At 45.1% G+C, this 23,101-nt stretch overlaps 1 protein-coding gene across 1 annotated transcript in view; it reads right to left on the reverse strand.

Annotated features, from left to right (window-relative positions):
- Window positions 1-3,139: 3,139 nt before the first annotated feature.
- The window catches only part of LOC127230649 (serine/threonine-protein kinase TNNI3K-like), a 38,624-nt gene continuing 18,662 nt past the window's right edge, over window positions 3,140-23,101 (reverse strand). The window contains exons 2-3 of the mRNA XM_051195937.1: window positions 8,290-8,369; window positions 3,140-3,225 (exon numbers count right to left, since the gene is read on the reverse strand). Coding sequence (XP_051051894.1) covers window positions 3,149-3,225; window positions 8,290-8,369 — 157 coding nt within the window. The 3' untranslated portion in view covers window positions 3,140-3,148. The remainder of the gene's footprint in view (window positions 3,226-8,289; window positions 8,370-23,101) is intronic.

Consider the following 23,101-nt stretch of genomic DNA (forward strand, 5'->3'; position numbering starts at 1 on the left):
TTATCCATTAAATACCATGCCCGGGGAGTAGCTTCAACTGGATTTGACTTGCTGCCTAGTATAGCCCTCCAAGGCAACAGGAAAGGACTCGTCGACACAGTTGCTCCCTAGCTAGGCCCCATTTTTCTCTCCTGCATCTGTTTTCAGTGTTTATGCCTAAGCAGTTATCTTTCCTTCCTTGGCTGTGTTCTTTAGAAGCCTCTTGAGAATATGTATGATGGGATTCAGTACCTGTCACTGTGGAATAAGCAAATGAGAGACTGGAAAGGCCAGTGGCTTAAAAGGGATGAAAACTACTGGATTTACCAGGTTTTTAATTTTTACATTTGCACCTGTACTGGGCTATCTGTAATTCTATTGTGGCTCATAGGGACTAGAGGTTTTGCTATCATAAAAGACAGTCTAAAAGATTTTAGATATGGGATTGCTGTTTTTTTTATGGGAATTGCTCTCTAGAAATATAATTTCAAACAGAAGAGATCAGAGCCTACTGAGACATCTATGGGTCACGATGCACATTTATGCATGGATCTTTGTCTGAATCCACATTAGCTCAGAAGAAGGAAATGCTCCTGAGAGATGCTCCTCAGGGGCAGCTTTCAATCTCCAACTTGTCTGCTCTGGCTTTAGAACAGGGAAGACTATGTCCTCCAGGGCATACTGAGAAATAAACAGGGACATATTATTTTTTAAATAGGGTATTGGTATATTGTCCAAACTACCCTTGAACTCACAATCCTCATATGTCTTTCTCCAACCCCTGCTGTATGCTGGTATTTACAAATGATGGGCACTATTTGGAGCTAGTTTTAGATGTCATTATTTGAAATAGGTGTATCAGCTGGGGTTTCTGAGAGAAACAGAAGCAATGGGAGGTGGGTGATATTTAGGTAGATAGATGACAGAGGATTGACAGATGGACAGACAGATAATAGTTTATAAATAGATATCTAGATGATAGGTTATTGACAGATGAGTAAGTAAAGAATAGATGATAGATAGCCGAATAGATTGATGATAGGTTATTGACTGTAACACAATAAATAAATGAACCTAGTGACTGATATTGGGCTTCAAATTTCAAGCAGAATATCATAAAAGCAAAGCAGTCGGTCACTAGCTCTCACTTCTAGCTCAAGCTGAAAAATGCTGATCCATACACGAACTCTTCACCAAGTCTCATACAGCTACCTCTCCTCAGCATGGCTGGAGAACCAATGCCTCATACTGACTACTTGTTTCTGTCTTTTATACCCCTCTAGTTCTGGGTGTGATCTATAATTATCTTTTAGATGGATTCAGTCTTGGGTGGCCTTGGACTCATGGAGATCCATCTACCTCTTAATCTTGAATCCTAGGATTAAAGGTATGTGCCACCACCTCCTAGCTGCTGGGATTAAAAAGGTGTGTATCACTACTGCCTGACCTCTATAGCTTGAGGCTGACTTTGCTTTTCTGAATTCACAGTCAAGCTTTAATAAATCATAAATAATATATCACTACAATTTATGAATGATGGATATTTTTCCTTTAGTATCCAAGGTGTGTATATATATATGCACATTTCATATGGATATAAATGTGTACATACATCCATGATATGTATGTACACACATATATGTATGTGTGTGTGTGTGTCTTACATGGTATCAGCTCATATATTGGCAGAAGTTGAAAAGCCCTAATATGTGCTGACTTGCTGGTAGGAAATTGCTGGTAATGCAGATGAAAGGCCTGAGAGCTTAAGAGCCCAGGGTGCAGATTCCAGTGTGAGTCTAAGGCCCTGGGCACCAGGTCTGAAAGTTCCCTTCCTTATTATCTGCTCTACTCAGGTCTTAGCGGACTCTGGTGGGCTAACCCACATCTGGGGCAAGCTACCTTGTAGTATACTTCAGGTGATGTTCTTTCTGGATTACCTTCACAGACAACCCTAGAGTAACTGTTTAATTGGGTCCCTGCATGTCCCATCATTCAGTAAAATTGAGTATCACAGGAGGTGCTCTGGCTTTACAGCAAACTGTAAGCACGAGGCAGTGCCCGGGACAGCACCCAACACAGAATTGTACTGTCCAGAAACAGTATGAAGCTTGAAACATCTTGATTTTTTCCTTGGCTAATTCCATTTCTCTTACTGTGCTCTACAGCAGTGACTACTTTTGGATTTTCAGTGTTTCTCATGCCCCAGTCTCTCTCAGTGGCAGAGCATTGTTATCTGGTGGGACCATTTCTGTCAACCAGGCTTGAGCCACTAGCATGGAGGGCAGATCTCCCATTTATTTTATTCTTAAAAATTCATTTCATTTATTTATTGGGTGTGTGAATATATGTATATACACGTCGTAGCTTGAGTGTGGAGGTCAAAGCACAGCTCACAGGAATTGGTCCTCTCTTCTGACACTGGGCTCCTGGAGATCAGGCTTCACCAAATTGCACTGACCTGCTGAGCCATCTCACCAGCCCATGTCTCTCAACCCATCTGTGTGAAATACTTCCCTTCACGTCTGTGTGAAATTCTACCTTGGCATCAGTGTGTTGATTTCATATCTGATGTCATTAGTGACATCTTACTAGTAACTAACACTAATGGGTTGTTCAGGTAAAGCCAAAACAGTTGGTGGGACACAGGGAAGAAGCTGGGTAACCACACATTTTTATGTTTCTGTGCTTTTACCAGTCCTCCTGAAGGAGACACAGTCAGTGTAAGCCCCGTTCTAATAAAACACACTTCAGAACCAGTGTTCTGGAACAGCAAAGAGTCTTTAATCACAGAATGAACACCAGAAGTCAAGAGACAAGGCAATAAACAACATTGTTAGAAACCCAACCAGAAACACTCCAACACAGGCCTGCATAAGGATCAAAACCAACCCAGACATCTACATAGACTTGAACCCCATCCCCAAGCAACTAAGGCACTTTATATATCAAGCTTAGAACAATTCATCATGTGCATTCTCCATTTGCTATTTGGCACTTCATGCAATCCAAAGCCCACCCTATAGAAGGGGATTTAGCAGAGGCAAAACAAACAAGGCAATTTGAAGACACCTCAGAGGGCAGAGCATTGTAATTGGAAGTGAGGCCGCCATGGATAGAATCCCTGCTGTCAGTGTGTGGGGAAACTCTCCTTAGGTGTATGTCGGGCCTGTCAGTTGCTGTCTTCAAAGCTGCCACTGTTCCGGCAGGAGCGAAACTGCATTGGGCTCATGGGATCAGACACATAGCCTGCGACAGAAAAGAAGTTTAGTTGTCACTTATTGACCTTCTAGCACCTCCCCCTGCCTGTATGCACCAGCAGAGCCCAGTGAGACAGTCAGCTGCCAGACAGTCCTTTGGGATCTTGAGACTGAAGACTGGATCAGAGTCCCTGGGCTGCTAAGAACTGAAATGGAAAGCTGGCACTGACGCCAGATCCGTGACAAGTCTGCTTTGAGCACTGGTTTGCGGTTAGTATTTTAGGTTCACAGGAGAGCAGCGTGTGCTTCTGGAGGGAAGCCAGTCACCATAGTAGATAGCACACATTTTGTGCCGGGCAAGTGTGTTTTAAGTAATGGTTGTATGGTTGCTGTCGCTGGGGTATTTGTCAGCTTAAACATTTCTAAGCATCAGCAGTCTCATCTGTAAATGGGGGAATGGTTAGTTCCTCCTACAAGACTGCAGTCTGTGTCTGATGACTGGCAGTCAACACCAGGGGATAAAGCAAATGATGGCTTGAAAGGGAAGGATTGTGTGGAAAGAGGAGCAGCCTGGGAACATTTGCTTGCTTGTCTACTTAGATGCTCACCTTTTAAGTGCTCATCAAACAATTGTGTCTGAAGACCAGTGGCATTAGATGCCCTTTGAGGCAACAGCCCTGGGCAACTTCAAGAATGGATCCATTGGCTCTAGAGTACAGCAGTGGATCCAGCAGCTCTAGAGTACAGCACTGGATCCACTGGCTTTAGAGTATAGCACTGGATCCAGCAGCTCTAGAGTACATCACTGGATTCACTGGCTCTAGAGTACAGCACTGGATCTAGCAGATCTAGAGTACAGCACTGGATCTACTAGCTCTAGAGTATAGCACTGAATCCACTGGCTCTAGAGTACAGCACCAGATCCATTGGCTCTAGAGTTCAGCTTCACTTCCACGCTGGCACAGGGCCATCCACTACTTCCGCAAAACAGGTGGTTCATCAACAGCTGCTGATGGTTTCCTCCATCAAAGCCCCAGTTATCAGGGCCAACACATCACTTTTAAGCAATGTAGCCACATGCAGGAGTTTGGGCACATTCACTTTCTAAAGAAAGATCTCTGTCCAAATCTCTTAAATCTCTTAGAAGGTACGCCCTAACAAACACTTCTGCAGGAATTTGCTGCTGACAGTGCCTCTTCTGAGCATGGGCTCATCTGACTTTCCTCTATGAGGATTGGCCCAGGTCAGAGCTGAGGGCCTGTGTGTGTGTGTGTGTGTGTGTGTGTGTGTGTGTGTGAGCGCACGCGCAGGCATGCACATGAGCGTGTGTGAGAGCACATGTGTGTTGGGAGGTGAGGTATGTATGTTAGATGAGAGAAAGCCAACTCACATCACTAAATCTTAGCTGTTGATCAGTAGAGCAGAATCAGCATCCTAGCATAGACGTATTTCTTTTGTCCAGCTGAAATGCCACTTCACTCTGGGCACAGAGAGCATCACTCAACTGTCAGTGAATTATGACTTTCTCATCTTCTAGAGTCCCATACGTGGTTGGCTGTGGCAGCACCTCCTACCCTGCCCCATGGACTCCAATGAAAACCTGACAGAAGGTGTGGGTCCCTTATGCTTCAGGAACTAGTGAAAAATTCAGCAGCCACTGGGGCTGGTGCTTCACACTGATGTCCTGTGACAGTGCGATGTCCAGAATTTGACTGCAGCGTTCGAGAAGAGACTGAGCCACACCTCATGTGTTTTGTTACCTAAGGGAGGAAGTCTGCAGTAAAGACGGAACAGCTGCCTGCTCATTTTTACTTCCATATTCTACCTCTTCCTATTGGTGTTAAAAGTAGCTCAACCCACGTATTGTGGCTGGGGGACCGGCCTGGAAGAGGGGTAGAAGAGTTTAAGAAGAGGATTGAAGGAGAATGATGTCCTCTTGACGTGACAGGTCCATGGCACTTGCCTTAGCTAGGGTTACTATCGCTGTGAATAAAAACACCATCAACAAAAACAAGTTGTGGAGAAAGGCATTATTTGGCTAGCACTTCCACATGGCTGTTATTCATCAAAGGAAAGCAGGACAGGAACTCAAACGGGGCAGGAAACTGGAGGCAGGAGCTGATGCAGAGGCCATGGAGGATGCTGCTTACTGGCTTGCTCATCATGGTTTGTTCAGTTTGCTCTCTTGTAGAAGCGAGGAACACAAGCCCAGGGCAGCTCCACACACTATTTGCTACTACCCCTGCCATTAATCATTAATTTAAATAATATCCTTCAGTTTGTCTGCCTAGAGCTTGACCTTGGGAAGGCATTTTCTTAATTGAGATCCCCTCATGGCCAATGACTCTAGCTTTTGTCAAGTACACATACAACTATCTTTCAACTTGCAGTAGCTATGTTAGCACATGTAAGACTTGCATGAGATCAAACCAGTCACTATTCCAACATGGATGTGAGATTGGTATGTAAGTCCATACTCCAAGCTGAGGAATACTGACAGTTGTGGCTCCTGGTAGGTTGACCATTTTCTGGTGGATGGCCCTTCTCCCATGCAGATATGGACAGCACTACATGGATCTAGACGGTTATTTTAAAAGATTAGATAAAGTCAGGAGAGGAATGTCCACATGATGGAGGGGGCCAGAGTAATTGCCCCAGAGTAAATACAATAACAATGCACTATATACACCTTTAAATTTTCAAAGAATATATTAAAATACATTTTAAAAACTAAAAGAAGAAAGTCCATGAGATTGCTGCTGGAGGAAATGAAATTGCAACCATTCTGGGAATGGTTCTCCAGCTGGGAAACAGGATTGCTGTGGGTTTGAGGCTAACCTTAGCTACATGGAGAGATACTACCTCAAACAAGCAAATGGAAAAACAAACTAAAACAGAAAAGAAAAGAAAGGGTAATTCAAGCTGTGCAAAATGTTATTGCTGTGTGGGGGAAGTAAAAATATATATGCATCCTATCTATAGGAATTCTCACTCAATCCAAACACCCCAATGTTTTCTACTGACCCTGGTACAGAGATGTTTAGGAAAGGTAGGCATTTATAGTATTACTTAACCCCCCTGTTTCCTATACTTCATCTTGGGGAATTCTATGAGTGATGTTTCTTTAAGAAGAAATCCTCAAGGGGCTAGGGAGATGGCTCAGCAGTCAAGAGTGATGGCTATTTTTGCAGAAGACCCAAGTTAAAGTCCCAGTACCACTGATGGGGAATGTCCTTCTGTACATATGTTTCTCTTATTGGCTGATGAATAAAACACTGTTTGGTCAATAGCAGGCAGGAATACAGGTGGGATGAGGAGAAAGATAGGGGAAGGAAGGCAGAGGGAGTAGAGACCAGGAAGACAGGATGCGCCAGGCATTCTCCGGTAAGATAAGACCATGTGGAAATACTTAGATTAATAGAAATGGGTTAGTAATTAAGAGAGAGCTAGCCAGTAAGAAGCTCTAGCCATTGACCAACAGCTTATAAATTAATATAGCATCCATATGTTTATTTGGGGCTGAAGGGGGGCGGGACCTGGCAGAACAGAAACCTCCATCATCATACCACCATGGTAGTTCACAACCTTTGACACCCCAATTCTAGGGGATCTGATGCCCTTTTCTAATCTTCATGATGCCAACATGCTTGAGGTACATAGACACAAATGTAAGCAAGACACTCATGCATAACATTAAATGAATCAATCTAATTTTTCTTTAAAGTTATTTTTAGGTGAAAGAGCAGCTTCATATTGAATCAACCTTGGGAAGCTTCCCTGTTAGGCCCAGAATTCGAAAGATACCCTGACTGTTACCGAGAAGCCTTAAGAAAAGGCACTGGCATCTATTGAAAGATGGGATGCTTTGACAGCTGGAGACATTGGTCCTCTGAGGGATCCATTACTGGACTGACTCCATACAGCTGCTGACAGGAGCCCTCCTACATGCTAGCACACACAAGAAGAGAGCTCTTTCCTCTAAGGTTCTCGAGGTAGCCAGAGCTCAGTGCAGTGCACCCGAGCAGAGAAATTTCCCTTTGCTTCTTCAAGGCTTTCTAGTGCCTTGAGTAGCAGATCTCTGCACAGATCTCCTATTGTAGGCACTCAGGTCACTATTGTCAGCCTGTTCGTCATCAGTCTAGTAGCAAATATGATGGCTTTAACCAATGTGTTCAGTCCTTCATGTAATCAAAGGAAGTGGCCATGAATAAATGGGCCATTGGACCAATATTTGGATTAACATGGAGCCTCTTAGACTTAAAGGCTAGAAGGGATATCATGACCCTAGTCCTAGCTGATGGTAGTTAAAGTTAGACGATATGATACTTCTAGTAGGAAATATTAAATATATCATACTTATTTATAGGAATTCTCAATCTATCCAAACACCCTAATGTAGCTTATAGTAAAGGCTTCTGTATTTCCCTTGGTGTCCAGAGGCCAGCATCAAGCTTCATTAATTATTCCAAAGAGCCTTATTAATTTGTCATGGAGCAGTCCTGTGAGATAGACCCAGGCAGCTCTCCTGTCTGCCTGAGCCAGCTGTTTGAGGGAATGGATGGATTGCTTTAAACCCTGTGTCGCTCAGCTCCCAGGGAAGAACTCCACCAGGGAATGCGACTGTGGGAACTTCTCCCTGCACAGAGTGAGGCTGACTCAGAGGGATTGGGTCCAGTGCAGTGATGGCAAAGGTTCACAATGCCAGGAGAGCCAGAGATTATTTACATGAAACCTGGCATCTTCTTAAGTCTTTATTACACACAAATTCATGCATGCTTACAATCTCTGGAACCTGTATACACTCCAATATAGGCACCTGTTCATATATACTCTGGGTGTTCTTACTTACACACACACATGCCCTTGAGCTCACATACCCAATGTGTATACAGTGAAACCCTCAAGCACACTCACACAGACATGCACACTCATGCTCACACCTAATCATGTTTGGAGATAAAGGGACAGTTCTACAGACTTCAGTATCAGAATCTGTAGAATATCTTTAATTGCCTATCATTTCTGGTTATTGCAAACTATTTTTTTCCCCCTGCTGCCTAAACGAGTGACAGCCATCTTCCTAGGAGTGATTTCTTTGATGTCTGCTACTTACCATATTTGTCAGTGGTTGAGTATTGGGTACTTCTGTTCATTTCCTCCAAAGACAGGCCTGGATTGGAGTGTGTCCCAACACTGGAAGATGAATGATACAGTTCTTTACATGGGGGTGCTGGTCTCATAGAAATATCATATAAAACAGAATTCAACCACACAGCAGAGACCCGAGGAAATGTCAGTGAGATGTCTAAGCAATCTGACTTTATTTATATCTTGTTTCGGTTGAGCTGGAACTGTTTGAGGAGGTCAGACCCAAGTGTGAGTCTTGCACACAGGTTATGGTTATGGTTGCCAGCAGTTTGGCCTTGGCAAACTGGGCCTCAGCTCATGTGTCTTCACAACAAGAGAAGACATCGGTATTTCTATCATCCTGTTTTAGTGGGTGGATGGAAACAAATGAGTGCTGAGTCTTGATGCAGCCAATACTGCAGTCTTTACTTAAAAGGAGCTCATGACACTGATGTCTCAGTAAGTCTACACAAATGCACCATCCGCAGTATGAAATGATAAGCCCCCCAGGGCTGTGTTAGTACCACTGTCTGCGAAGCACTTACACCCGGCCATTTCATCCAGCCTGCGTCAATGTGGCACCATCCTCTCCATTCACAGTTAAGGAAACAGCATCCCAGGAATAGACCTTCAGAGCTGGGTGTGGCTCATCTAAAACCACATCCCAAAGCCTACGCACTTACCCACTCCACAGGAATGCACGCCCCCCCCCCCAGGGCTCCCTGAACCTGCTCTTCCTTACTGACCAGGTCTGCTTGTCTCTGCACACTCTGCATAGCTGCAGTCTTCCTTGCTTTTATTTGATCTTTATCGTTCTCAGAGCAGCTGCCCTAGGGAGCCCAGAACCCGCCCTCCTGAGTCCTCCACAAATCTGCGTCCTCTCCCAGGCCCACAGCAGAACTTTTCATGTCACGAGCTCCCCAGTCCCTTCCCTGGCTGTGGCCACCAGCATCAATGTCAGCCAGTGCCATCTGCCAAAATTCCTGGTTTGTACCAAGCAATCCCCACTGCCTCTCATTCCAGTGAAGGCTTCTTTGCAAACACCACCAGACGCACCCACCACTCTTCTATTAAGGGAACCTCTTTCTCCTCAGGACTTCTGGGTTCTCCTCCTAATTGGTCTCTCCGCTTTCACCTCTGCCCCTGAGCGGTCCATCCTTTCCAGAGTGTTCATTTCAAAATATAAAGCAGGTTAAGACATCGGCCTGCTTAAACCTCCCAGCGAATTACGGGTTCACTTGGGACACAATGCAGATGCCCAGCTGTCTTCACCCGAGCCTGCCCTGCCTCCTCCCAAGCATATCTCCTGCTCTTCGTTGCATGAGCTTTCCCTCAAGCCCTCCCGGCTTTACACACCTTGGAGCCTTCGCATCACTGACTCGCTCTCAGACTCTTCCTCGATGCTGAGAATTTGCCTTTGTTCCGCCTATAACTGGGTCCTCTGTCATCCAGACCGCATGTCACGTGTCCCTTTCTCAGCCTGTTCTTCTGCGCTGGCTGTTCCCCCGTAGCCAGGCTTCTGCTGTGCCCACTCCATTTCACGGCGGCCTTATTCATTTTGGAACTTGCTTGTCTTCTGCTTATATATACACTGACAATTATATCTAAATGCACAACGAGGCCAAGGACAAGTTTCTTAGTCTCTGCTGTGCCCTCAACCCTCAGAGCAATCTCGGCCCGTGCAGGAAGATCAGCCAATAGTTTTGAAGAATTAAATGAATGAATGAACGAACGAATCCTTAAATGATGTATGTCACTCTATCCTTCCTCTGCTGGGTACATCTTAATCCGTCCCTGCTTGCCTTGGGTCCTGAAGGTCAGAGGCTGAAGCCACCTGCTAACTCCAGCATCTGCCTTCTTTGGGTCTTGTAGTCCACTGCTCCTCAATGGTGCCCATCAACACAAGTTCAGCCACAGTAAGTAGCTGACCCTGGATTTTCCAAACAGTCCCAGGGTTCTGTTCCTCCTGACTGTCTTAACTTACACGTGTGTGCTGATATCCCATTGCCCCTGACAGAAAGCAGGGCGTGCCACTGGTTAGAATGGGCATTTTATGTTAGAGCCCTGGAGTTGCTTTTCTGCCTTTTGCTTCACCCTGTGACAAAACTGACTTAGGCCTCAGTTTTGTATCTACCTGTAAAGTGGGAAAGTAACAAGACTTGTGTTGGGAAGTTGATTGTGGGTGTTGTTTCAAGCCTTTTGGTTCTAGGGTTTAGGGAACACTCAGTAAAAATCACTTGAGTTTACTGTCTAAGTCAGTCAATTCTGTGAAGACCTCTTGAGATGCCCTCCTCCTCTTCCACACCCTTCAGTACCCCACACTATAATCACAGTGCTACTGTGAGTCTGCCCTGGTGTAGAATTGCCTGCATTAGTGCTATTGAACTCAGTTACATAGAGGAGAACCCAGATACTGTTCGTTGTTGTTGGACTCTCTCCGGGTGTCTTCAGTAGTTTACAATCAAAATGAAAGTGTGTTAAGTAAAATCAAGTGCTTCCAAACTGTTCCTTTAGAGGAGTCAGAGTTTCCTGTAATGCCAACTCATACTTAAGTGAATAACTACATCTGTAGACTCACCTCCTTAAGGTACACAGAATGATGATGTCTTAGAGGGAGGGCATAATTAAAGAGATGAAAGATTATTGTCTCAAAGCATGACACAGTGTCATCCCAATCAGCATTAAATAGCAAGCAGCACATGATGATGGTCAGTAGACTGTTGATTCATTTTCAGAATCAAATTTCAGTGTCTGTAGGACTCTAGCTGCTTTTAAGCAATGTATTCTCTGCAGTAGTCTTGGCAACAAGATGGTAATAGGGAATGAATACTTTATCACCCAAATGGCTATCTTGTTTCCCTTGAATAAAAGCCAATCTCCAGGGTGCCCTCGGTGTTCAGTGGCTATGTGCAGTTCATGCCTGGGAACTTAACCTTCCCCAGGAGATGCCATACACACTGGCACTGGCCTCTGTTCTAGGATGACAGACAGATGGATGCCAAGTGCACCCAGGTCAAACAAAAGAAGAAACTAGACTCCAGTTGATGGAGGTAGCTGTTCACGCCCATGCACAGTGAACCTTCAGCAAGGGTTTCTTAGATGCTCAGAGTCACGTGTCAGGACTCAGACCACAGCAGCAATCACAGGAAACCAAGATCCCTCCAGTGATGCATCACCCACACAGCAAATGCCTGCCACTCTGAGCCCATGGCAGGTAAGGAGAGCACTGGCTTCTGAGTGTTCCACTTGGCTCTGTTTCTTTCTGCTTTGTTTGTATTTTGAGGCAGGGTCTCAGGTAGCCTGTGCTGTGTTCTGACCTACAATGTAGCTGAGGATAACTTTGAATCTTCCTTCTGTCTCCGTTTTGCAAGTATCTGAGTGATAGGCATTAATCACACACACAGGCAACCTTCTTATGTTTAAAGGATGTCATATATATACACATATACATATATACACATATATATATGTAAGTGTATATATGTATGTATGTATGTATATATATATATATATGTATATATATACATATGTAGATATATGATTAGGAAATGCTAGTGTATTTTGTGAGCATAACATATTTTTTCTCTTATAAAAGAACAAGATAGTTTTAAAACATATTTTTTTGTAATATGATATGATGTATCTTAGGTCCAAACAGTTTTCTTCTTCGGACTCAACAGTTCACACGAATTCTGCAACCTTGCACATGCACAGCCATTGCCGTCACCTGAAGTAAATGTGACAATGATGGCAATAACGAGTGCGCTATGTAAAAATTATTATCAACTGGAACATGAATCGCGCTATGTGTGAGGTTGGAGAGCTGTGGGTAGCAGACAAGTGCCTGCAGATGAAGCATATCCCAACAAGGGCCCCACTTCTTCAAGCGAGCTCACTGCAGAGTCTACCACCTAGCATGTGGGTTCATGGACATTATCACTGACACTGCTCCAGACATGCAGGGCTAATTTTGAAATTGCTTTTTTTTTTGGGGGGGGGGAGAGTTCTCAGATCACTAGAGGTCACCAATGTTGAATAAAAACAGGAAAGTGCATAGATGTGTTGCATGGTTATGATAGAGAGGAAGGTTAGACCCTCAGCTGGAACACACACATGGCTTGCAGAAGAGTGCTGGACAGGTCTTCTCGTGACTACTTGGTCAGTAGAAAAGGGAGACTTGTGTCAAGGGACGAGTGATAAGAGGGGATTGTTGGTGGCTGAATATTCAGAGGTAACTTGAGGTCTGCATCAGCCTCTATGGATGACTGTCCCTACAATGTGTGGCAGAGCCTTAGGCCTTGTGAATAATAAGTCATGGTCTGAAAGCAAACTGACATGGGAATGTGAAGCCCAGGCTGGAGCAGCTGTTGGGGCCAAGTAGAGAAGGAAGGTGTCTCTGAGAGGCACAGAGGGAGGTCCCTGCTGTTCTGTCCCTCACATTATCAGAATGGCCTCATGAATGATGGGGACTGATAAGAACCTGTCACATGAGAAAGTTGAGTAAGATGTCGACTTCCATTTGGGCAGGAGTGTTTGGTCTTCCTTGTCAGAGTGCTCTGACTCTCAGCAGCCAGGGCCGCCGACTGCCTTCACACACACACACACATACACATGTACCTAGTTATACATTGAATGTGGTATGTAGCCTTTAATATACATAGTTCATTTGACCCATGCATCTGCCTGGAAGGACTACCTCCATTTCTGAGGAAGAACCAGCCTGCTGCCAAGATGAAGCAGAGCCAAGGCCTGGATTTCACAGAACCCTGCCATTGGTCCAATGCACTGGCTGAGTATGGCTGGCTCTGGGGAATGCAGAAAGGCTTCACAGAAGGTTATGTAGATAAATTTGTGTATATTTATGTTTCAGTGTTTGAGAGGTGGCCGGGGGACCCCTAAAATCAACATTAAGGTATTTCTTTATCCAGGAAGGTGTTTGTTAAGCAAGGTCCAAGAGGAAATAAGGTGAATATTGTCTGAACAGACGGGGAACCTCTCTTGCCATCTCTCTGGAGTTGGGGAATGAGCCAGTGTCATAGTGAGTCCAAATGGCCCCATTTAGAGCCCTCAAAGCAGACAGAATTATTTATTGCTTCCAGATCACAGCCTGCCAAATGCTTTGGTATCTCAGAATGAATTCCTGTTTTGGCTACGGGGTCTCTTGAATTCTCAGAATGCTTCCTGGAGCCACAATTACTTCAGACTGTGTGACATTCCAAAAAAGGCCACCAAATGAAACCCTTGTTTTGTTACCTGTAGCTTTGGGACTATAGTTTGGTGAGTTATGGTAAAAGTATACTATTGTCCATGACTTGGACATAATAATGGAATTGAAACAATGGAGTAAAAGACACAGAACATACAAGTTCAGCCACAGTGACAATAATAGCAACAGCAATCGCCTATGCTTATAGAGGGCTCTGTCAATGGCACGTGCTTTTCACTGCTGGGCTTGTAATACTCTGCTGAAAGCCCCCAAGGCATCTAGGAAAGCACAACTTTATCTTCACACTAGGGAGTCTGAGAGACAGTTCAAATGTTCACATGACTTGCACCAATGCTCAGGACTGGCAAGTCATTGAACCAGGGCTTGAACAAAGGGCTGTCAGAGCATCAAACTAGACTCTCCTTAGTAAATAGTCTATTTAACTACAGCATATAGCAAACTATTCTATCACCTGGGAACTCATTGAAGTAGTCGTGAGGAACTACAGGTATTTGTATCTTGGTCAAATAAAAATGAACAACAAATTCCCCATTATAAACACCCTTTGTCTTCACAGCAAAAGTAGAACCATCTTCCTTACGTCTTGCTCTGTTTATTTTATGAACACTGTTCCTTTCCTTTGAGCACACGTGCACTTGTTTCCTTGCAGGGATGTTAAAACATGAGGTACATACATGCCCATGGGTGCATACAAACACATGCACACACATGTACACATGTATGCACACACATATACACATAACTATATATACACAAATATACAAGTACACACATGTGCATTCATCTACAAACACTCACACATACTGATTCACCTACACGCACACATGCACACACATGTACACATGTATGCACATGTGTATATACGTATGCACACACATGCACACTCCTACACACATAATTATATGCACACACAAATAAACATGCACACACACACACATGCACATTCACCTACATACACACACACACACATTGCTTTTTTAAAATTCAGCAATTATGACTTCCACCACCCCCTTGTCTTGGGTAATGTTCTAAGCTGCACACATAGATTCATGTTCCTGTAAACAGCTCTGGCTACATTCAACAACAATGAGAAAAATCATTAGGTGACTGGTGTGATTAAACACTCCAGGCAAAATAGTCTTCTATTCTAATTGGTCCAATTAGGTTTTATGTAGCTAACAATGCCCTCGGGCTACCTGCATCCTGGAAGAATTAGCCATTTGGACTTCAAATAAGACAATGCCATCCAGGGCCTCAAAGCTTTGCAAATGTTTTTTTGTGGTTTATTGGATCTTTTTGCCATCTGTCAAAACTGTGTTCCTATGTGAGGCTTTTAGTACAATCTTCCTGGCCAGGGGCACCTTGTGTGCTTCTCCAAGGGGGGTATTTCCAAGTTAGGAGTCACGTCTTTCACTCAAAAGGAAGCCCACACAGATAACTTCTATCAGAATTTTAGGTGGTTGACACCAATCTGAAAAACTGATTGAAAGGAAAGGCAGAGAAACGGCAGCTGAAATGCTAATAAAGGTGTTTACACTATGAAATCTGTGCTTGCCATGGAAAGGGCTGTGAGTGGGTTGGCTGAACCTTTTGGCATTTAGCTGGAAACAAATAGTTCCATTTAAAGTGGATCTGCCATAAGGGATAAATGCTTTGCTCTGTTCTACGGTGTCTTTTCATGCAGTGCATACTTCCTCCTGAGCAAAGGGTAAGACAGCATTTCTCCAGAACGGCAAACACCTTGGCCTGCCTTTGAAACATTCTAATTATACTTTTATCAGTTAATTTATCCTTTAAGTTAAACAGTGTTTATTTATTCAAGACTCTGTCCTGGCTGTTTTCAGAGCATTGTTTTGTGTTTGTCAACATTCTGTATTTGAGAATGTCCTAAATTAAAATGAACTTATTGATGCCATTATATAGAATGGGCAATGGCCCAAGTATTTATGGGACCAATGATTGTTGCGGAATCTCTCTTGCAGGAAAAGCAAACCCACCAGGGTTCTTTCAGTGGCAAATATCCTCTGTCCAGAAACGCTTGGCGACCAATCCTGTCTGGGCTTTGCTTGAGTCATTAGGCAAATGGCCAAGGTCCCACTCAGCTGCACATTTTTAAAGAAAAAGTAATTAGCCAAAGAATATGAATAAGGAAAGTGCTTAAAGTATGTGCTGAGTCCTCGACAACTACAGGACCCCATTGCTTCCCTCCACCCCACCACCCTCAGTTTATTTACCTCAACATTTTATCAGTATGAGTGAGTTAGAGGCAGCAGCCCCAGGACGTGGTCGGGCAGCCCCAGGATGTGGTCGGATGATCTCCCATTTCTTTAGCCACCACATATAAAGCTATACTGCCGTAATGACAAGATTCAGCAGTATGGCAATACATGCACAGGACACTGTCCCTGCCATTGTTCAGTCCATCCCTTTCTGCACATCATTGGCAGAAAAATCTGAGTGATCTCCACTAAGGCATCTTCATCACCACTGTGGAACGGACAAAGAAAGACTTCAGCTCTTCTGCGATGACCGGCCCTTGGAGGAAGAGGGTCACAGGATGGAGCTACCAAGGCTATTGGTCATGTTCACTTGTCTCTGCTGGGTTGTGTGGCTTCCTCATGGAGGAAAGCCCTGCTGTAGTCATTGTTGTCGGGTGCTTATATGGTACCAGAACTGCCTGAAGTTAGCACATGGATGTGAATTTAGTCCTCACAGCTTTCTGCCAGGTTGTGACTTTGTTTTCTCTGCAGTTTCCAGGCCATATGACTTTTGCAAACTTCAGTTCTTTGAGAACAGTGGTCATTTGTCTGTGAAGAGCCAAGGGAGGGCTATGATGGGTTCTAAACAGCAGGGGTTGTGTCCTAGCCATTGGTGTTAGAGCGGGGGAGGTGAACACAGACCTCAGGGCAACAAAGAGTGTGGTGTGTGCAGTGAGATATTCACTTTGTTCATACCTGTGGCACTGGCCACGCCCATTGGGGATGGGAACAGGGTGAACTTACAGGGGGGGGGGGACTAGGTCTGGGCAAGGGACCCGGAGCACTCTCTTGCTTGTAGCACGAGGACAGGAGAGCATCCGGAGGCATCCTTGGGACCTGGAACCTGCTGGTGCTCATCTGTCTATGTTATAAGTTATTTCTCCCTGAATAAAATCTATTCAGCCTGTTTCTCCTGATCCTTATTAAACCACACTAGGCATTTTCCAGTAGTACATTACCAAAACAGGCAGACATCAGGATGGGTTCTACCTCTCCCTTAGAGCAGCTACTAAATCCTGCCTGCACTTGCAGTTCCCATTGTGCCCAGCTGACTCTGTTTGAGTGAGAGAAAGCACTCCACTCACCCTACATTGTCACCGCTCCCCACAGAGCAGAAATGTCAAGGACAGAAGAGCTGATATGAGAAGTGTTGGGGGAAAGGGTTAATTGGTGGCAGGGATTGAGGGTGCCATCCCTTGTGCAAAGGCGGTATGGTTGGGAAGGTGGCACTCGGTGCTGCAGTGGGAATGTAAGGCTCCTTGAGCATATCTGGGCGGATTATCAGAGAAAGAAAAGGGAGTCCTGGTACTCAAACGGCATTCCCCATTTTCTGTTTTTATTCAGTGTGGGACTTTAGTCCATGGGATGGTTTGTCTCCTCTCCCACACTGTCTGGATGGGTTTTCCATACTCACTTAAACATCTTTCTAAAAAGAGGCTCTCAGACACACACAGTCAAGGTGGCCGTGAACACGGGCCACCACCACAGCTCTGCACATGAGAAACCTGATGCTTAGAGACTCTCACTCATTTTCCTGGGCCTTGCAGATTATCAGTGATAGAGCTTGAATTTGAACTCAGGCCCAAGCTCTCAGTCATTTTCTTTAGAACATGGGTGGTTACATGAATAAAAACCGCAAAACCAATGGAAGATAAAATCATCAAACAGCGTGGGGGTCTCTCCCCTTGTGGATGGAGAGAAGTTAAAAGCACGTCTGTGTTGAGTTTAGATCCTTGGTTTCCCTTTGTGTGAATTCTGATCTCTGCAAGGAATTTCATGTTCCTTTGTTCTGTATGACAGGCCAGTGTGAACGGGAAGGGTTTGAAACTCTCTAAACTCTTTGAACAAACAGAACATTGATCTTCACAAATCATTTGAAACACCCTAAGGGAGGTGAAGAATTACAAGAAATGTGTGTTTTTGTTTTTGTTTTAAGTGAATGTCACCTAACCACTGGGACCGTTTGCCTCAATGCACACACTACCAGAGCGTTCCTCTCTTCTCTGTGTGTTCTGTGCTCTCGGATCCTGAAGAAGGGAGTGACATGACATCGCCAGGGTGTCCTGTCCTCCTGACGTAGTCACGTAGGCTTGACAAGCCCGTCTAGCATGATGTGATGTGACAGCTCTTTGAATCCTGGCCAACCCAGGGCTTGATGCTTCCTGCAGCTCCCACTGCTGCTCTGGCCTTCTGCATTGGAGGGGACATGACTAGATTTGGTAAGAAGTGCTGGCTGGCCTCTGCCCAGCTAAATCTTGATGACCACGGTCATAGTGAGTGCTATGTAGGGAGCCTTGATGTGTGGCTCAGCGGAAAGTCAGCCCCTTCCTTCAGAGCAGGGGCTGCATTTTGTTGGCTGCCTGTGCATCCGTGGCATGTGGACCCTGGCACGGAGCTCACGCGCTCATGGAGTGACTTGGATTGGGCTGAGCTTCTGGTCATTTCTCCAACCTCCACTTTAGGCAGAATTTCTGTATGGGTCAGGCAGTAGGTTAGGAACATGAAGTCAAGTCAGACTGAGCTGCGTTTGCAGTCCCAGCACCGCCGTCGTCTACGGCATATCTTCCTAGGTCTCACTTTTCTCCTCCCCGCCACAAGGACAGTAGGACAACCTATCCTTATCCTGTGAGGGTTGTACTCAATGGTTTAGGTGTAACGAACTTAGAAGGACACCCGACACACAGTAGGTGCTCAGTCGGCACCAGAGTAACACACAGTAGGCCGACTTTGGGTGAGTCTTCCTAGCCATTTTACCTGTACTCACAAGCCACAACTCTCCCTGCACTCTCCTACCCTCACCGTATTAGAATACACAATTCATTCATTTATCAAGGCAGTTTTCTTTTTTATTCCTTTTCCAGGACAAGGTCTTAAGCATTTCAGGATGACCTGAACTCTTGATACTGCCCCTACCTTCCTAGTGTTAAGATAACAGCCTTGTAACAACATACCAGGTTTATGGTCATTGATGCCTAGCTGGGGTTCCTGGTGCTAGGAATCAAACCGAGGGTGTTATGCATGATATGTACTCACTGTACCAACTTAGCTGCATCTAGGGCTCACATAATTTATTCAAAGATTACGTCACTTTGTTCTACACTAGAATTAAATCTTCATGGATTTATTTGATGGATATAATCATGGATATATTTGATGTTACATGCTCAGCCACCTAGAATTATAAGCCCTTGATAAATTATATTTTTGCTAAATAAATGAACAAATTAAGGAATAATTGGAGCCCCAGAACTAAGAAAAATTGAAGACCGTTTCTGAGCTTCATTCCAGGGGATATTTTTTTTGTGGTGTGCTAATATATTTTCTTGTATTTGTTTTTGAAAAAGAAACAGGTGTGCAGGTCTGTCTTAGTTAGAGTTTACATTGTTGTGAAGAGAAGTCATGACCATGGAATCTCTTAGGAAAACATTTCACTGGGGTAGGCTTACAGTTCAGAAGTTTAGTCCATCATTGTTATGGCAGGAAACATGACGAAGCATGGCAAAGCATGGCGGCATGTGGGCAGACATGGTTCTGGAGAGTAGCTATGACTTCTACATTTGGGTCAGCAGGCAGCAGGAAGAGACAGTTTACCCCTAGTCCTGTCTTGAGCTTCTGAGACCTCAAAGCCTGCCCCCAGTAAACCATTTCCTCCAACAGAGCCACACCTATTCCAGCAAGGTCACACCTCCCAAGGTGCTACTCCCTATGGGCTACTCCTAATGTGCTACTCCCTATGGGCTACTCCAAAGGTGCTACTCCCTATGGGCCAATGGGGCCATTTTCATTCAAACTGCCGTAAGGTCTGATAGGAAGTACCCAGTCAGCCCAAACCTGGCAAAGCCAGTCAGACGTCAAAGTAAGATGGAGTCCTCGGTGAAAGGAACAGAAGACCTTCGAGTGGTCAGTGAAAGGCCAGGGCCCCTCTACTCTGGTAGGTCTGCAGAGATATGCTGTCTTTATGTTGTCCAAACTAGCACAAGCAGGCTGGGGTCAATCTCAAAGCACTCAGTGGACTCTGCAAACATAATATTCACTGTGTATTTTAAAGATTTCTTATGTACAGGGAATCTCTAGAGGTTTAGGATGAAAAAAAAAATACACAGTTGTGTGTGCCTGACCATGGTTTGTGATAGGCCATGACAAGTCTGCTGCCAATGACACATGATGTATGACACATGACGAGGCTCCTGCCAATGGCAGGCATTCATGCACACTTACTGGTTGGATGCACCTTGCTCAGACCTTTGCAATGGCCTGGGGTTTGTGGGACTGCCCGGCTGTTTTAGATATATTGCATAGGGAATGTAGAAAGCCACATGAATCACATGAAGAACTCCTCATCTTTGTACGTCCACAAGATTCATGAAAGTTTCAAATAGGATCATGTCTGTGAGGAATTTTGAAATCACAATATTGATTTCACATGGTACTTGTTAGTTTTCCTAGCAGAAATGGAGCATGGTGTTGTACTCATTGGTTATTTTTCCCATGAGGAGGCTTCAGCGAGGACAGATCATGCCATGTGCCTGAGGTCACCTGGTCACAAAGGGAGATGAGAAGGATGCTTTAGGGTGATTCACTGCTGTTGGCTGCATGGGCTGCTAAGCTACAGGAAGTCTTGTGAAGGATTGTGGGAAGGTCTGGGGTTCTTAGTCACCTGGGTCATCAGCCTTCAGTCTGGAAGGCAGACCTCTGAGCTTCGGGACACAGGCTTCTGAAATCTTTGCAGGGACAGGCTTGTATTTTAAGTGTTTGCGTCTGATCTTGGATTCCATCTATGGGCAAAATTTCTCCCAAATCCTGGGCCTTAGGCAAAGTGACCACTGGTTCAAATCTGTGGCAATCACCAACTTTAGCCCAGACTTGGGTCATCAGTATTCCGGTAATAAGTGGATAGTGCTTTAATGGGATTTCTTCCTTAGCCATTGCATTTAGGCACACATAGTTCAGCCACTGAGACAAATGCCTCTTGCATCATTGGACCACGTAGGAAAAGGCAGATTCTGTCACACAATTATTGAAGACAAAATACCCCCAGGATGCATCTGTATAGTGTGGGGTGAGAAGCCATGAATCTCTTCCTACAGACATCTCCCAGCCACCTCTCAGGAAGTGTACCTCTCACTGTCTCTTAATGTGAGACCCAGCTCTGAAAGGAAGTGGTATCTGGGGACCCGGTTATCCGAGCTACGGCATGTTCCCATAGGAACGCTAGGCCCTCTCCTTTTTTATTTATGCAGGCTGGCAGCAGCTGCTGTCTATGGATTCTGGCTCTAGAAAGGGAAGGTGGCAGATCCGAATGAAGAACCACCCTGACTGTCTCTCTTTGAAGCCCTTGAGTCCTCAGCCTTCTATTTGTGTCTGGCCCTGATTCATCACGCGCCTGAATGCTTCACCTGCTGTATCTAGTTTCCAGTAGAGCCTGAAAAAGATCTCACAAAAAGGAACACACACTGGCCATCCAATCTCAGCAAGGGAACTTTGCAGAGAGAAGAGTAGGGAATGAGGGTGATGGTGATAATTCCCTGCCCTCCGTTGCTGGAGGATGTCGATATACATATGTCCCTCACTTTATTTTACTCTATTTTTCTTTTGTTCCACCAGACTATCAGCCACTTGCCTGGAAGATTAACAGCAGTTGGATACAGACCCAGAATCCCTAGGCTTTGGAGAAGTTCTTATTCATAGCAGAAATGGCATTATGAATAGATTAGCATGGGTTTTAACGAAATCCTGACTTATTCTCTGAGATCAAAGCACCTCACATTTAAACAGAGAGGGCTAAAGATGTGCACTCACTCACTTCCTGTCTGTTCCTTCAGCGGGGCCCCTGGTCTTTTACCAGAAAACACATCACGCTCGGCTGAAACGGCCTGCGCACACTGTGAGGACCAAGCCTGGGTCCGCACTGCAGACCCATATGGGCCTGGAAAACACTGGGGTTTTAACAGTCATTTTCTAGACGAAAGAAGGAAGAAGGGAAGGGAAGGAGAGACTGTAGACATGGTAGTGTTTGGGGGCTGTGGGTATGGCTCAGCTGATAGACGTTTGCCGTGCAAGCGTGGGAGTCTGAGCTCACTGCTCTAAAACTGTCATGGCACACACCTGTCACCCCAGTACTCCAGAGGCATAAGGAAGAAGATCAGAAGTTTGGGCTATGTGAGACTAAAAATCATTAAAACCAAACCAAGCCTTACCAAACCAAACCAAACCAACCAACCAAACAAACAAACAAACAAAAAAACTAGCCTGTAGCTCGCCTGTGAACGGAAGGTGAAGGAGCATGCATAAACAGCATAGGTAGAGATGTATGAGACAGACTCTGTTAAGTTTGTATCTGTGTTTAAAAGTTCTTCTGGCCACCACAGCCACAACTCAGACTGTTGCCCCTGACAGGTCCTTTTGCCTCACTTAATCAGCACACTCGTCCTACCCCTCTGGGCCACCATCACCCAAGGCACAGTATTGTTTTTGTTCTTCTTGCTCTAGCTGGCACCGCTAGGTTGACTGTCTTCCCTCAGGACCTGAACATGCTTCCGCCAGACTCCTAAATCCAGCACTGTAACTAAGTCAACTGCTGCATAGTTCTTAACGCATAGAGTTGTTTTGGGCATTGGTTCTCAGGGGGGCAATTCCTGGGTTATCAGCTTTGAAGTCCCCTGTGAGTGTGGTGGTCGTGTAAGTGCATTTTCCACATCCATCACCCTACCAGCATCTAAATTTGGCCAGTGGGCCCAGGAATCTGTGCCTCAGGAGGCCTTCAGGTGAGTCCAACTCCTTCTCATTTTGACAGCCACTAGCTTTGTTACAGACCTTGATTCAGTCCGCTGAATTTAAAAGCCCTCTGGCCTCATAGCCCAGTCTCATTTCCTCTTCCTGTGCCCGGCTATACTCCTTACATGAATGGCTTCTCAAACCTCAGCCTCTTCATCATGTAGTTAAGTGAGGCTTTGTTTGTGTTGCTGCTGGGAACTGAACACAGCACATCCTGCAGATGGGTGGACCACAGCACCTACATCTGCACATCTGGCAGATGGGTCAACCACAGCACCTACATCTGTGGATCTTTGCTCAGAGCCCACCACTGTCCTCTCTCCTTATCACCCGCGAGCTGACACATGAGCCTGCTATGCCAGCTGGATCTGCAGACTCACTTCCCATTTCCTGTCCCCAACACTGTGCCTTGGGAACCCATGGGCTTAAGTACTTGATGCCTGTTAGTTGAGGAGTGAATGCCGGAAAATTCTTGACAGTAATTAAGCATCTTGGGGAAGAAGGTCTGTGTGAATTGGATGGGGTGAAAATTCTAATGG

This window comes from Phodopus roborovskii, unplaced genomic scaffold, assembly GCF_943737965.1.
Source record: "Phodopus roborovskii unplaced genomic scaffold, PHOROB, whole genome shotgun sequence".
Taxonomy (NCBI): Eukaryota; Metazoa; Chordata; class Mammalia; order Rodentia; family Cricetidae; genus Phodopus; species Phodopus roborovskii.